The sequence below is a fragment of the Lycium barbarum genome, chromosome 11 (assembly GCF_019175385.1).
Source record: "Lycium barbarum isolate Lr01 chromosome 11, ASM1917538v2, whole genome shotgun sequence".
NCBI classification, from domain to species: domain Eukaryota; kingdom Viridiplantae; phylum Streptophyta; class Magnoliopsida; order Solanales; family Solanaceae; genus Lycium; species Lycium barbarum.
Window position 1 is genome coordinate 32415779 of NC_083347.1, and position 17290 is coordinate 32433068.

Consider the following 17290-nt stretch of genomic DNA (forward strand, 5'->3'; position numbering starts at 1 on the left):
TAGTTCAAGGTCAAATTTGACCCTTCCCCCTAATTTTTTTATTTTTTCTTATTCATCTTTTCTCTCTTCGCGGCACTACCTCTACTACCAAGCTGCTAAAGCCTCAACATCTTTGTGATCACAAGTAGTCCAACTATCGGATAAGTAAATTTCAACTATCTAATTAGTTAATTTTAACATGTATATGTATTAGAAAATTCACTAAATATTCATAAATATTTAATTGTGGACTCAGTTATCATAATCTCTACTAATTTTAAAGATGTTACTCCCCCGGATAAAAAAAAGCGTCCACTTAGCCTTTTTTTTTCTTGAGTCAAAAAGAGTGTTCACACATCAAATCAAGAAAGAATTAACTTTATTTTTTCAGATTTGCCCCTACTAAGTGCTATGAGATCAAATCTCAATACTTATTTAATTAGGGGCAGTTTAGTCAAATTACTTATTTTTTTCTAGGAATTAATATTTTTTAAGGGGTGTGTAAATTGCTAAGTAGACTCCCTTTTTTATCCGGAGGGAGTATAAGAACTCATAAATTTTAAATTATGAATCCGCTTCTCCACAGCCACTCTACGATATCTGTTGTATTTCTGCATTAAATGGGAGCAGACAGCAGGACTGCAAGTGCAATTAATAAGGATTTTGTTGCTTAATGATGTACAACCTCCCGAATCCAAACCAAATCATTAATATTCAGGTTTTGCAAAGGCAAAAGACAATTATGCCTAATTTCTAGCTTACATCATTTATGAACTAGTTTTGGTGTCCAACTTACTGATCTTTGGGACACTTCAGCCAGTAATAAAAATGATGCGAGTCCCCTTCAGTGAATATACCTAATTTTATGTGTCTGATTATTTTAGTTTTTTCATCTTATAATTTTCTACTAACCAAAAATATAGCAATAACAATGTTGGTGGGTTTAGTTTAATTGGTGGAGAACTATGTTAGTGGTTTTGAAATAGAAGTAAATCATCACCAAGAAATGTAGAAAACTGAAGGAATTGACGGTAGGTGGTAAAGGGGTTGTCCAAACTAGACTTTATGGAGAACAGAACTAATTAACTAACCGTGAACAGAAAAAAAAAAAATCTGGCAGAATATCCATGATAATAATTGATAAAAGGACAAAAGAAAAATCAATTGATTTGTTTGTCTACTGGCTTAAGCTACTGGGAATAAAATATCACGTGAACACAAACGACACCGTTGAAATATTGAGATGCCCATAATATCTGATTGATCTATTTTATAATTAATAAATTCTGTTTTTCTTTTTGTACAAGCAACATATAACCTTGAGAGTTAGTTTCGTTTGACATATAAGAGAAAACAATTATCATTAAAATTTTACATCGTTGTTTTTGTTTTCTGTATAGATAATACTTGCATAAGCCATAAGTAATGTAGTAACCAATGTTATCTTATATATCGAATAAAATGTAGAATACCAGTACGCATATTAGATCACCTAAATGACAAACAATAATCTTTAAGCCATTGGAGGACTTCTTTCATTAGTCTCTTTTTTCTTGTTTGTAGCAAACAATACAATATTATAGATTAATAAGCATCATAACCAATAGTTTATGTAAATTAAAGTAGAGTCATAAACCAAACTATATAGTAGTACAAGCCAATATTTTCCTAGCAAAAGTAGTTCTAATTTGACTGCTACTAGTGCACTCATAACAAATAAATGGTGAACCGACATATATATAACAACATGATATAAAGTTGCTTCCTTATCATCAGTCATTTACTATTATGACATTTATTTCTACCAAAACAATATTTGTACTAGTATTTATTCTAAAACAATTAAGAAAGTGTTTAGAAATAATCTTTTTATGTTGAGAGGAATAAAAAACTAGCTCATGAAACAAGAATTAATGAACCAAAAACATATAAAAGAATTTTAACTTCTTCACACGATACATGCACTTGATCCCTCCTCTTCAAATTCTACTAATTCATTTGTCATTAGTTTATCAAGACCGTGGATACGAGCAATACCATCGCCACACTGGAGAGAGTATTTCTTGGAGAAACTCCATACCTTCTTTTCGGATCTCAAATCGAGGGGAGCCAACAATCAATATCAAGTCCACCCACAGGTCTAGAAGCCACATATGTTGATTTAAAAATGGCTCTAATTTGTTCTCTAATCAACCCGATTATGTCGCTCAATTTTCTTAGCAAAATATACAAGTAAACCATATATATTTTCTGCCAATTCCACGGTCTATAGTTAATAAATAAAATGTCCATAGATAGTAAAATCAAATATTAATAGCTTGAAAAAGGCTGTCTAGTAGAAATATTGAAAGAGACTCTGGATCAGAGTAGTAATTTTTTCTGTTGGGAGATCATGGGAGGAATTTTCATAAATTTGGAAAGATCATGGCTCGTCAGAAGAAACAATATTTACAATAACTGATCAGTTAGTGGGAGGTTGATATTGGTGAAGAGTGTCTTGAATGACATACTGACACGACATATCTACTTAAATGTCTTGTCTTTAATCCCTATCCACAAAGAGTGGAGGGCAAAATTGGTAATCTTAGAAATGATTTCTTATGGGAAGAAAAATTCACTAGGTGAGATGGGCGATGGCACACTATTACAAAGACAAGAAACGAGATTAAAGGAAGCTAACAATCAAACTTTACAACAAAAGCCTGTTATGCATATTGACAAAGATGACTTGTGGAAGAAAGTGACGATCACTAAAATTGAAAAGAATTGATGCTGCTTGGTGACAGATGTGAAAGTTTGATCTAAATTTAAGCGTTCAAAATGGACAAAATTAATAAATGGGCAGGTCAATAGTTACTTATGCTGAGATGGACTAAGCAATATGTCATAGCCGAACCCGCCCAACTCCTATCAAATTTTGATTTCTTATAATATGTTTAATGATCAAACAAAACTAATTATAGCTATATAGAACACATCAAAGTATAAACTAAAACAAGTATATTTTTGGTTGAGATTTTTACACTCGCAGCCACCAAGCTCGAGCTTATTACCGAAAATGGGCCATATTTGTCAATAACTACCCAAATTGGCCCATATCGTATAAAATTTGAAAGATAGGTCTTTCCCCTATTTTTCTTCTTCGACCTAAATGGTCTCTTGATTGTTAGTTGACAAACTCCTTTTTTTTTTTGTTGTTGTGTTTGAAGCTCAAGTCATGGTTAGAGTATGATTTTGTAAGATTTTAGGTGGTGAAAATCATATAAGAAATGTAACTTGCCATTGTTGAACAAGCCTGGAGAAGAGAGTTTAAATTTCAAATATGATTTTCGTGGGAAATTTCGATGTAGTTTAGACTCATTGGAAATAGTCTAAGAAGTTTGTCTACATAATTTGAAGTCATTCAGTTGATATTGGGACTGATTTTGAATGAGAAATACAACTGAAAATCACATAAAAGTTCATCTATGTAGCTAGTGACATATTATGTACTTTCATACGTTGATGTATACTTTCATACAAGACTGATACATTATTTATAAGGGTGTCAAAATATTGTAAAATAATTTACAACGATGTATAAATACTGTTGAATGGAGGAGATTGGCTATGCGGGTGTATATAGTTATATAAGTGTGAAGTGTTGTGTTTGGGATATATATTTTTGATGAAACTTCCCCACTTTTTTTTTTATTTTTTTTTTATTTCGATAAGGCGTCTCGTGGATCAATCCCAAATCAGCCAAATTTTTAGATGAATTAAAATTAGACTAGTTAAAATAAACAAATGGTGTTGTTGTAAAAGAAACAAATTAGAAGCCACTGAGGGTTTTTCCAGAATAGTATCAAATTGAAAGTGCTCAATGCAAAGTGGATAAATAAATTTGTGTGGTGATAAGTGGCTGGAAGATTGGATAATATAAGATCACGCATAGCTGTTTTCTTAGAAGTAATAACGTTTGTTTGGTTGCTGATTGTCACTGATTCTGGATAGCATTTTCAATTCAGCAGACATTTTAGTAGGCGTTTGGGATGAATTGGAAATTGAAGAAGTCAAACTTCCTATTACAAAAGATTCACTGGTGTTAGTAGAAACAGGGAAGACATTTTGTCAACGTCAGCCAGCAAGCATGTAGTAACATTTTGCTTTCTTTGTGAAAAATCCTCTGAATCAATTAGCCATCTAATTATCGACGGCACCAAGACCTGGAAAATATGGGAACTCTTTCTGAATATGTTTGGAGTTTATTGAGTGATGCAACAGAACTTAAAGCAATTGTTAAACAGTTGGAGCAGCAGAAAATAGATAAATGACAGGCAGATATGGAAGAAAATTCCTCCATGTAGCATATGAATAGTCTTGGCTAGAAAGGACTAAAATATTTTGAAGAGAAAAAAGCATCACATTTCTTATGTTAAATTCAGATGTATACAAAATTTATACTTCTGATGTAGGGGAAACTTTGTTATTGGCATGGCAAATATGGACTTGCAAGTTGCTAGACACCCTGATCCTTTAGCAGTGTGTCAAGTTCTTACTTTTGTACGTGGGCCTTATTTTTAGCTTGGTTTGCCTCATACTCAACTTGTAAAGTTGATCATACAACAGATGTGCCAAAAAGCTAATTGTCAGGGCTAAGAGAGCCAGAGATAGATCGGTAATTGCATGAAGTAAAACTTCCTCTATTCCTCTTCGCACTTATGACAATACTCTGCCTTTCCAGATGATGATGAAAATATCAATCTCAACAACAAAACAAAGATTTTCAATTAAAGGAAAGACATACATCCAAAAGCAATATATATGGAAGAAGCTTGTTAGTCGTTCTGATAGAATTGATTAATGAGTCCGTGCGGACATTGACCAAGAGAATTTCAGACAAACTAATTTAACTTGGGAAGGCAGTAGTTGGGCCATCAAAAGATGTTGTTGAGGCATTGAATCCTAATACCTTGTACATGGAATCCTATGGACCAGGAGAAGCTAAACGATTGAGAGCAGACCTGCAATGAGTAAAGGTTATTTGATGTATTCTCATTGCAAATACGTTATTTCCTTTACGGGGAAACGAAGGAAACAGTTTCCTGTTCGGCCTGTCTCTATTATGCTAGATTGAGATGACAATTAAAGCAGATTACGTACCAAAACTCGAAATCTTCTAGCAGAAGCAAAATGCTCCACAACTATTGCCCACATTTATTGCTGTTGTTACCTTTCATCAGGAAGTAACTTCCGCAACTCCTGAAAACAGTTCCCCTCTGACTCCCTCTTTGGTCTTCTATGCAGATGGGATTAGATCTCAGGGAAAGAGTGGTTGAGTTTTACGTTAACAATCTTCCTCTGGAGCTGTTCTCAAAAGAATGATTACTAGAAGTTTCAGCAGTGACTTGGAGGGACTTTGGCATTTTGCTGCTTGTATACTGGTATTTCTAAGCTGAAGAAGCAATCCTAATTCAGATTTTTTTTTTTTCTTAACAGCAACCACAAGACTAACCCGGTGTGACGAAAAAGGAGCAATGGATTCCATCACATCACCACCTGGGTAAGAGGGAGTATAAGCAAGGGACAAGTGTGAGTAAAGAATTAAGTCCTACCACATCGGCGCCTGGTATGGTGCAAGATAGGAAAATGTTCTTCCATCTGAATGGGCGGATAAGGGTAAAGAACCTAGTCCAAGAGAATCGGACTAGAATAGATAGCTTGAATATAGGCTTGTCGAGGGCGAATTCAATAGAATTAATGGATTTACTTTGAAAGGAGGAGAGATAATACAGCTGCCTACAGAAAATAGGTGGACAGTAGAAAAAGCTAGAGAATTTTGGCAACACATGATATAAATTATTTTATTATGGGATAGATAGAGATAGGAACGGAGTAAGAAGCACTGTAGAACGAAGACTTAGGATAACGTTGTAGAAGCAAAGAGTATTGGTGATAACATTATCTCATCAAGACTAGTGTGGGAAAGCAGACAACCAGCATCATTAGTGCCTGTGATTGGATGTAGCTGGAGGACCAAGCATGTTGGAGTAGGATTGTTAAAGCTTTGAAAGTAGTGGATTACCTTGATGCATAAACAATTGGACGGATGAGAAAGAAAGAAAGATATATCTTATGTGGCCCAAAGCACGAGGGACGTTTAGGAAAAGCAGAACTCTAGATCAGCAAGAGTAATACAACCAAATAGGTTTACCTCAACGAACAACTTTACAGCAATAACAAGATAAGCATTGAATATGAAAGAGATAAAATTTATTGCAGCAGATATTTCCACAATAGATACTGCATAGATTTATCAAAACTCTAGATGAGACAGTCAATGGAATGAGTAAGACCACTACCGATGTTGACTAGAGAGACCACTACCAATGTTGACTAGAGAGACCACTACCAATGTTGACTACAGACTATTAACAGGGCAACCTAATTCTCGTTCCAGAAAAGCCACGTTTAACAACCAAAACTTGATATGAAATGAGGAAACAAACCCCATATGATGAGAAGCGACTGAAATTGCAGCTTTTGCAGAGAAACATCCTAACTCATTTTGCCAAGCATCTGAAAGGAACGAATATGCCTGTGCAGCTAAAACAAAGTGATATAAGTATTGAAACTAATGAACACAGTTGGCTCTGAAGTATATGACTTCCTGTACACTTACCTTAAGCCGCATTTTCTGATGTTTGAAGGTGGTGTTCTTCAATCAGATTTTGAACCCTCTGAAGAAAATCTTATACATTAATAGATAGTAGAAGACATACTCAAGTTGAGGGGAAGTCATATTTTATTTTTATTTTTATTTTTTACCTTCACAGAACTTCCAACTTCTTCCAGCTTCTGTAATACTGCAAGGTCTCCAGAATGAGATACTGGAATATGCCTGATGGATCTCGATGGGGACATCTGCCAATCACAAAAATTAGTAGATAGAAACTGAAAGTTAAGGGTAAACCCCTCAACCGGTCCGGTTTTACCGGTTCAAACCAGTAACCGGACCGGTAAAACCGGAACCGGTTTACTGGTTCCGGTTAACCGTTTATTTTGTACCGGTCCGGTTTCAATTTTTTTGAAACCGGAACCGGAGCCGGTTAACCGGTAAACCGGCGGAATTTAAAAAAAAAAAAATAGTTTGTAGCCGTTGCGGCTTGGGCCCAAATTGGACCGTTGAGCAACAGTCCATTTGCAAAAATGGCCATTGCCAAACTGTCCCCAACTCTTTTTTTTCCCCCCAAACCCCCCAAACTTTTTTTTAACACTTTAACCCATCCCCCACCCCTATATAAACCCCTCTCCATTTCCATTTTAATCCACACCAATTCACTCTTCTCTTTCTCTCAAATCTCAATCTCTCAATTATAGTTACTTTGCAACAATTAGCCACTTTAAATTTCTCTCAAATAAATATTATAAAGTCTTATTATAGTTTCAATTATTAATTTTGCAATTATAATATTGTTGGTGGAGTTGGTGATTTTGCAACAATCCGAAGTAGCTTTGGTGGATTTGCAATTATAGCCGCCTTCACTTTATTGAAAATTAGTCCGGCAATTTGGTACCTTCGTTCCAACTCTATCTTTATTTTTCGCAATTTAATTTACGCAATTTAATTCTAGCAATTTAATTTGTTGCAATTCATTTTCTTGTGATTTATTTGAGTGTGATTTAAATTAATTCTATTTAATAATGGCGAAGAGATTTAGACGTGGTGCCGGTAGTAGTGGTATTGTTAGGTGTGGGCTTAATGAGGAAACATTTGTGGAAGAAACACCTAATTTAGGTATTGATATTGGTGGAAATAATCCACTTTTAGGTCATGAGGCAATGCAACAATATTATACCGACACTTTTAATGAAATTGATGATGATGATGATGATGAAACACAACCCCCCGAAAATCCCATAGGATCCTGTACAATCACATACACAAGACAAACTGCCTAGAACTCGTAAGTCAACCGCTAAAATTTGGAAATTTATGACTAAAGATAGGGAAAGTCAAACAGCTAAATGTACCCTATGTGGACAAATATTTACTTTTAAGCAAGAAACTAGTAAGGATGGTGGAATGGGTACACTAAATGGTCATATGAGAAAGAAACATATGGATGTTTGGGGAGAGCAAACGGGTTCAAATGTGGGGGGTATTCAAATGACGATAGACCCACTAACCGGTAAAAATTTTAAGTATGACAAGAAAAAAGAGCGTGTAGAAATAGCTAAAATGGTAGCTTATGATTGTTTACCATTTTCCTTTCCTTCGGGTTTGGGTTTGTTACTTACATTCAACGTTGTTATAATCCGTTATTTGAGGGTATTCCTAGAAGTACTTGTAGAGCGGATGTTATAGATTTGTATAAAAAATATAGATTTTATTTGCGTCATGTATTTAATTCTTTAAATTGTAATGTTTCTCTTACCGCTGATTTGGGTCTTAGTATTAACCATTTAAATTTTTTTGCTATTACATGTCATTGGGTTGATGACAACTGGGTTATGCAAAAAAGAATTATAGCTTTTTTATACGACGAAGGAAAAGGTCGTCACGATGGAAAAAATTTATGAGATTTTTTAACATTTATAGAAAAACACTTTGTATTGCTTTAGATAATGCTTCTAATAATACAAAGGCGATTGATCTTTTAAAAAGAGAACTAAACCCTCCGCTAAGAAATATTTTTCATGTAAGATGTAGTTGTCACATTTTAAACTTAATTGTTAAAGATGGTCTTGTGCGTTTTGACGATTCTATTAAAAAAGTTAGAGATGCGGTTGCGTTTCTTTTTTGTAATGCTAATAGGGGAAGAATTAGAGATTTTAAGAATGCTTGTGTGGAAAATAACCTTAGACCTAGGAAAATTCAAGTAGAAATTGAGACTAGGTGGAACTACACTTACATTATGCTACAACAAGCATATGAGTATAGGATTCCCATACAACAAGTTCACAACAAATATAATATTAATAGTGATGATTGGTTAAATTTTACGGATTGGGAAGATGTTAAGGAATGTGTTGAACTCTTAGAAAATTTTTATAATGCAACTCTTGCTTTTTCTAGACAATTCTATCCCACGGTAACCGGAATTTTAGCCTACTTAGCGGAAATAGCTAGAGTTTTACAAGAGTATAAATATAAACCCGGTTATCAAGGGGCTATTTTTGATATGACAATAAAATTTAAGAAGTATTTTTTTCCCATCCCAACTTTATTTATATTGGGTTCTCTTTTAAATCCTTGTTTAAAAGTGTCTTATACTAAAGCATTGGTTGGTCAAATTTATACATTTTTAGAAATTGAAGAGGGAGTTCAACCATCTTTAGCTGAAGCCGAAACCGTTATTGATGACGAGTTTAGAAAAGTTTTTACTCATTATTCTAATTTGGAAGAACATGCTACACTCGTTGCTCCACGCCCTACTACTTCTCAAAGTAGCAAAAAGGGCTTGTCGGGTTTAAAAGTTTTACATTCACATCCAACTCCTTCTTGTAATGCAAACTTTGATGAATATCACTTTTATTTGATGCAGCCAAATGTGGATATCAAGGAACTAGATGAGCTGGACGTCTTAGCATGGTAGAAGAAATACAAGGCAAGTCATCCGATACTCTCAAGAATGGCTCGAGATATCCTTACGGTTCAAGTATCAACCGTGGCTTCGGAGAGTGCATTTAGCCAGGGAAGACAACAAATTGGAGACCATAGACACTCATTATCCGGCTTTAGCTTGCAAGTACTAGTGTGCATTCGCGATTGGATTAAATCGGAGCGACGCAACCAAAACTTAGAAGCGGAGGAAGGCGAAGAGGAAGAGATTGAAGATTTGATAGCAAGTGGACCGGACCAAATGGAAGACTTTGAAGATATCTCCATGGCCGAGTATGATATGGGGGAAATTAACCAAATGATTGAGAATTGGTGATTTTATTATTCTACTATTTCTTTGCGACTCATGTATTATTTGCAAGTTAAAAAAAACTACAACTTGCAAATAAATGTTATCCAAGAATGAATAAAATATATGGCTCATTGAGCTTTCTTCTATTTACTTGTGTTCATATTTTTACTTATATTAAGTTAGGAATATACCTAAAATATACTAAGAATATACTTATAATATATATTATACATATAACTTAAACATATATATATATATATATATATATATATATATATATATATATATATGTGTGTGTGTGTGTGTGTGTGTAAGTTATATAACCTAAGTATATTGATATATATAAGTATATTCTTACTATATTTTACGTATATGTAGTATAACTTAAGCATATAACTTAATATATATATATATATATATATATATATATAGCCTAAGTATATTGATATATATAAGTATATTCTTACTATATTTTAGGTATATGTAGTATAACTTAAACATATAACTTAATATATATATATATACACGTATATGCTGTATTGCTGACTTGTTGTTAACCTGTTAGTCAGTAAATATATAAACTTTACTTATAAACTTATATAACATATGTAAATATACCTACAATATACTAATAAATACTATAATATATATATATATACTATACAAAAAAAAAAAAAGAGGTTTTGGACGTTTTGAACCGGACCAGTTCTGGTTTCGGGTTTCTAACCGGTAAACCGAAACCGGTGGCAGTTTCCGGTTTTTAGACCGGAAACCGGCCGGTTTTATAACCGGTTGCCGGTCCGGTTCGGTTCAAACCAGTTGACACCCTTAGTTAAGGGAGGGAGTCTTTGCTTACAAGGATGGCATTTGCTAGTGAAAAAGCATAAAAGTGACCAAGGAATATCACGAATACAAAAGACTTGATCTAGTCACAACATACCGAAGCTGCACGGGAATCACCGATTCTCAAATTCGAAGTATCATCAACAGCTGAAGCTTGTCTAGAGAAGGCTTCACTTCTAAGATTTGCTAGACATGTTAGAACAGCCTAGAAAATGTATCATTGATTAACAAGTCAGCATATCTTAGATTCATGTCATGATATTTAAAACTATAGTAAGCTCACTTAAGGAGGAATTATTAGTATCTCTCTAAGAGAAAATAATCTTAACAATATGTTAATAACTAGAGGTAAAGCATACCTTCCTGAAATCAAGAGCATCTGCAATTCCTTGGATTTGCAGATCATCACTAGGAGACCTTCTCACCCCAACATTTTCAATTCTTATCGAATAGACCCCACACAAGGACTGTAGGTAACCTGACAATTACATCAGTTCAGAAGTCTCAAATGTTGATATTGTACCAAGCCTAACAACTGAAAGGAACCATAGAAGTAGACTTCTGCAAGTGCTTATTATCTGGCTTTGCAAACTGTTGATATAGTAATCCAAAAGAAGTCATCTACAAAGAAATGCCTCCGAGCAGTGGCGTTTTACATGCACCCGGTGAAGTGCTGGTTGACAGAATCATGGAAAAAGATTATGGTGAAGCTTAAACCAAAGAGGACCTGCCCTGCCCTTCTTGTTTGTACTCGCTTCCCGTTATTCTTTCTTTTTTTGAAAAGAGAATCACTTTATTTTGGTCAGTTACTTGTACTTCTGATCCTTAATTTTTTATCACCACCATAAGAGATTAAGTAAAAGATTGTAAATTCAATACTAAACAGTATTGCATGTCACAACTAAAAGATTGTTTTTCTCTTTTTCCAGTTCTTTTAGGTGGCGTAGAGAATCACATTTACCTTGTTCAACTACAATGTCAGCAACTGATGGCAATAAAACATATTTCTCCTTCTTCAAATCCCCAAAACATGGAAATGGAACTGGTCTTGTTACCTATACCAGAAACTCTAACACTAAGCAAAGGCTTGACACCCGTTCAGAAATCTTATATGCAATTCAAGTAAAGGTCACATTTGCAAAGGTACATAATAGTATAATATCAAACTGGCCAAGCTCACATAACTTGAAGAGTGCTAGTGTGAATAAAATGGGAAAATCAAATCAGAAGCATCACTGATTTTTTACGTTTACCATTGAAACATAGCTTTTCACAAATTCCACAGAGTATATAAAAAAGGAAAAATTATGCGACTTGACAAGCATTTAGACTGTATTTACGATACATAGCTATAGTTTCAAAAATTACGAAACGTAGCTACATTTTGGGTTATGTAGTAAATACACAATAAACGCGCGTAACTGTATGCGCTGATACAACATGCGTTGATACAACTCTTTCACACGATTTCAGCTGATACAGTATGCGTTGATTCATTTGATACCTGCCTGATACAACAATTGTATACAACTGATACCTGCCACCTGATATAGCTCTTTCGGCTGATACCCGCCTGATACAACAATTGTTTTCCGCTATACCCGCCGCATGATACAGCAACTGTAGCTACGTTTCGTAACTACGCAAACTGTAGCCACGTTCCATAATTATGCTCTAAACTATAGCTCATTATGAAATTCTCTCCATAAAAAAACATGTTTTCATACAACAACATGCACACATCAATTTGATAATATTTGGGGGAAAAGGAGTTACTCTTACTTTGTAGACAATGGCATTGTGAGTGACATAAAGTTTCCTGGAACGTATATCTTTACGTAAAATGTATCTCCTTAGGGGCAAATAAATCAACATGATTAGTCCTATTCCCCAAGCCAATATTAGCAACAGTGAATATAATACCCATCTAGCTGTTTGATATTTGACGAAATTATCTTCTGTCTCTTTAAACGATGCCGTATATATAACTGCTTCTTCTTCGTATGAGATACGGTCTATTAATAAACCCCTCTCTAACCGGTCAATTTCTCCAACTTCATCATTCGATTCCATCTGACGATTAAATCAAATAACGAGGGAACAAAATCAACCAATAAGACAAATGATTAATTATTGCTGAACATCCAACAGAACCGAATTCGAGTAGAGTTATGATGCAATATGAATTTGGGACTTATATGGGAAATGAGGTAATGCTTCAGGTGGTTGTACTGGGTGCAGTACACTGGGAACTTGATCTTGGGAAGGAGGACACAAGTTTTATTAATTACACTCAGTTTCCTTAAGTTTTGTTCTTAAATTATGCATCTTACTCAATTCTTACTCTACTTCCTCCGTCCAATTTAAGGTCTCAGCTTGGCTAGACACGAAATTTAAAAGATAAAGAGAGACTTTTAAGTCTTCTAGTTCTAATTAAAAATGTATATAATGTACTAAAATGTTCTTTGAATATTGTAGTTATAAACTTGTCATGTCGGATGTTTGAATTGTCAACTTACTAAATATAGAAAAGACACTCTTTTTGGGATAGACTAAAAAGGAAAGTAAGACACTTAAATTAGGACGGAGGGAGTAATAGTTACTTTTGGACCATTAGTTAGCATGAGTTCTTTATTATATATTATGTTGATGTAACCATTTCAGAATTTATTAGTGAAATTATCCCTTAGCTTCCTTTAGCATAGTCCTTAGCTAGATTTCTTCACATTTTCACTCTTGCAACATTTGGTATCAGAGCATCGATATCTTCTCTATGGATATAATCGCTGAAATGACTTCTTCAAAAGTGAACGAGATTATAAAAAGGAAAAAGGGTCAAATTTACCCTGTACTTTGAGAAAAGCTTTATATTTATCACTAGTAAGTTATTCTACTAGCTCGTATCCTCACTGTTAATAAACTACTATATAAATTTACCCTCATCCCTAATATTTATCACTAGTAAGTTATTCTACTAGCTCGTATCCTCATTGTTAATAAACTACTATATAAATTTACCCTCATCCCTAACGACTGCCCACTGTGGCGTTGCCATGTCAATTAATGAGTCCAAGTAGGACCTAGTCAACATGCTACCTAATACTACGGACCCAACCCAAAATTTGACCCAACCCACTACCAGCTAAAATGAACCCAAAACCCATCTCTCCAACGTTCTTCAACTCCTTTCTTCATTGAAACACCATGCCCAAAATCCATCTCTCCAAAATCCCACAAAAAACATTCGAAAAAGAATCATTGAACCAGTATTAAGAAACACAAAGAAATCGGGTCACTATGTTGGTTCTTGTTCGAGCATCACAACTGAATGTGTTCAAGTTTCGTCGTTTCAATTCTTGTCGAAAGGGAAAGTGAGAAATCAATAATAAATAGGGATTAGCTTACCTCGTCGATAGGTTTAAGGTTAAAAGGAGTCACCATAGTAAACCCCAATTGGCCAAGACCCCTCATTGTCTTCGTTGCAAAGTGTTTTATGTACACTTGGTGGAAGTAAAAGCCTACAATAAATATCGGTAATTGAAGCAAGACAAATTAACAAAGGACACCAAAAAGAACACAAAAGGTGAAGAATTAGCACAACGATCACTGCTACCACCACCATTACTATTATTATTACTCTTAGTGATGTTTTTATTGTTGGTGATGTTGAATATCTCGAATTCAGCTGTGTGGTGTTTGGGAAATTGATTTTCGAATTAAAAGAATTGTCACTGAACTATTGTGTTAATTTCGATTTGGGTGTGCTGCGTGAATCTGAAGTTGAGAATCGAATCCATTTACTTGAGTTTCCAATTGATTGTTATTGACATCATTAGTATTGATTGTTTAAGCTTCTTACTGAATATACTACCTGTTTTGAATGTTTTAGTGAAATTTTTCGAACCTCCGTAGCTCGTTCTTCGAGCACTCAAAGCAGCGATTTTAAAAAAAATCATGGGGCTGCTCGTTGCTTGTAACAGGACTGGAACTAAATCATTGAGCTTGCAACAAGACACTCCTTTGATAACCCAAATTTTAGCGGCAGTAGAGGGTGGTTTTGGTGGAGAAGAAGACGGTGAGTTTATGATTTTTTATTAATGTTTAGAGCGAAATTAGGGTGGGTCGGGTCAAATTTTGGGTCTGGTCCGCAGTATTAGATGGCATGCTGACTAGGTCCTATGTGAACTCATTAATTGACATGGCAATGCCACAGTGGGCAGCCGTTAGGGATGAGGGTAAAGTTATATAGTATTGGTGAGGATACGACTAGTAGTATAACTTTTATACATTTGTTTACTACATAGTTAGTGATATAGATCATTCTAATAATTCTAACAATGTTTGTTTAATCTAAGTAGGCGTTTGGCCATGAAAATCAAATATTTTTCACTTTATTTGGTATTTTGGAATTGGAGTTGAAGATAGAGTTGTGTTTGGTTATAGTTTTTGCAAAGAGTATTTGGTTGTTTGTATGTATTGAAAGTGAAAACTAGTTTTTTTGTGTTTTTCAAATTCCAAATACAACTTCAAAATGTATTTGGAATTTCCATGGCCAAACGTTGTTTTTCAAATAAAGTGAAAATATTTTTCATAAAAAAGTGAAAAAATTTCAAGGCCCAACGGGCCTAAATAGAGACTCGGAGCCAGATAAATTTGTTTAAAAAAAAAAAGACCCTAAGTTTCTCTCTCTAGGCGACGGCGACGTAGTGAGAGAGTTATGTGGCAAGGAAGAAGGCCAAGACCATAACCATATGTTATGCCCTGTGAATTGATGTTAAAGGAGAAGTGCGTAGTGAAATCTGTGACATTCCGAGAAGCCTTGTCCCAAAGATACAATGTCTTGGAATATGTCGCTCAGCCTATGGCTAGGCCTGTCTCGTGTTCTTTGGTGAGGTAAATTACACCATTTTCTTGATGGGCATCCATCTCATATGTTAAATTTGGATCATTGGGATTAAAACTATCAAAATGAAGGACAGTGAAGTGACAAAGGGGATTATCATAAGAAGAAAAACAAGGTATGTGAGAGCAGATAAAGAGGCAAAAACAACCATATTTGGACAAATATTTATCAGATTGTCAGGCTACTGATAATAATCATCTATATGCCTTTGGAAGATATACCTCTCATTTTCTTATCTTTTCAAGTGGAGACTAAGGACTTCAGTCAAGTTTTCCGTCCGTAAATTATTATTATCCGTAAGAATTTCCGTGTACATCATTTCACAACAACAACATACCCAGTGTAATCACACAGGTGGGATCCGAGGAAGGTAGAGACGCAAACCTTAGCCTTATCTCGTGTAGGTAAAGATAGGGGCAGATCTACATGGTGTTAAGTGGATTCATGTTAACCCACTTCGTCGAAAATTTTCATTGTATATATATGTATATTTTGAAAATATATAGGTAAATACTAAATTTTGAACACATAGCCCAGTGGCACAGTGGGTTCAAACTTTTGAACGGATTCCAAGTTCGAACCCAGCCTACAACAAATGAGCTTTCTTTTTCTTTTAAGCATTTAACCACTGAAGACAAAAAGTAACTTTAAAAGCTATCCCCAACTTATTTTTCTTCTTTTAAATAATAGAACTTAAATAAAGCCCTCTGTACAGTTTCTTAACTTAAATAAATAAGAAAGGGACCCAATCTAAAATTCCCAAACCCTGCGTTACTGCTACTGTCCTCACATTTCTAGTCTCTCTCAGCACCGTGAAATCTTAGTCGAAAAAGAATCTCTCGCCGTCAAAACAAAGTCATCGATCAGGTTTGTTCTTTGCTCTCTACTCTTTATTCTTTCATATATACAAGATTATGGTGGTTGTTATTTCTTCAATTAAAAAAAAACTGACCATTTAAAATTGAAGAAAATTACAATTGATTTTGGGTATTTATAGCGACACTTGTAAACATGGTCAAAGAGATTTACATGAGTGATTTTTTTCACTAAATTTTAATTTTAGAATTCTCTAACTATTGGAAGTTTGGAACAGTTCGTTCCCTTTAAATATATATTAAGGGAATGCCAACAAAAATAAAATTACTGCATTTTGGAAAAGAGAACAATAGCAAATTTATTAAGTCAAGAGCAGCACTTATAATGTGAATAAAGGATTTCCTTTGTTAAAAAATTTACCTTTCTGTTTTTAACTTTTGTTCTAGTTAGAATTTTGATGTGGTAATTCAGGTTCAAAATTCAATGAAGACATTTTTCTCTCTTGTATCATCCAAGTTGCCACAATCAAGTTCATCTGCTTCAAATGCTCCTCAGGTGGAGGAAAACTTGAACCAATTAGAAGAAAATCATCATTCCGCTAAAAAACAAAAGCAAGGAGTAGATTTAGGTTCTTTACCGGCAGATCCAAAGAAAAGAATACGCATTCTGGACTATCTTCCAGATGAACTTGATGAGATAAGACAAGCATATATCCAGAGACGTCCTCATCAACCTCAACTTCCTATGTTTCCTCAAACAGATTTTTATGGATATAAACGTCGTTTTAATCTTAAATGGTATAAAAAATATCATGATTGGTTGGAGTATAGTGCGATAGAAGATGCTGCTCATT

General features: G+C 34.5%; 1 protein-coding gene across 12 annotated transcripts; it reads right to left on the bottom strand.

Annotated features, from left to right (window-relative positions):
- Positions 1-3229: 3229 nt before the first annotated feature.
- LOC132617566 (uncharacterized) lies at positions 3230-13022 on the bottom strand. 12 transcript variants are annotated; one of them, XR_009573777.1, is made up of 8 exons: positions 12501-13022; positions 11680-11773; positions 11078-11196; positions 10816-10923; positions 6787-6882; positions 6641-6709; positions 6468-6537; positions 3230-4184 (listed from the first exon to the last, which is right to left on the bottom strand). XR_009573777.1 is itself a non-coding variant. In XM_060332603.1 (7 exons), the coding sequence occupies exons 1-6, from the start codon at positions 12789-12791 to the stop codon at positions 6642-6644; spliced, it is 765 nt and encodes a 254-aa protein (XP_060188586.1). In that variant the 5' UTR covers positions 12792-13021; the 3' UTR covers positions 3239-4184; position 6641. The 12 variants fall into 12 exon arrangements, 7 of the variants coding, with proteins under 7 accessions (XP_060188586.1, XP_060188590.1, XP_060188587.1 ...); XR_009573776.1 differs by having other exon boundaries at positions 3237-4184; positions 6641-6698; positions 12501-13021; XR_009573775.1 differs by having other exon boundaries at positions 3237-4184; positions 6468-6556; positions 6641-6698; positions 12501-13021.
- Positions 13023-17290: the final 4268 nt, after the last annotated feature.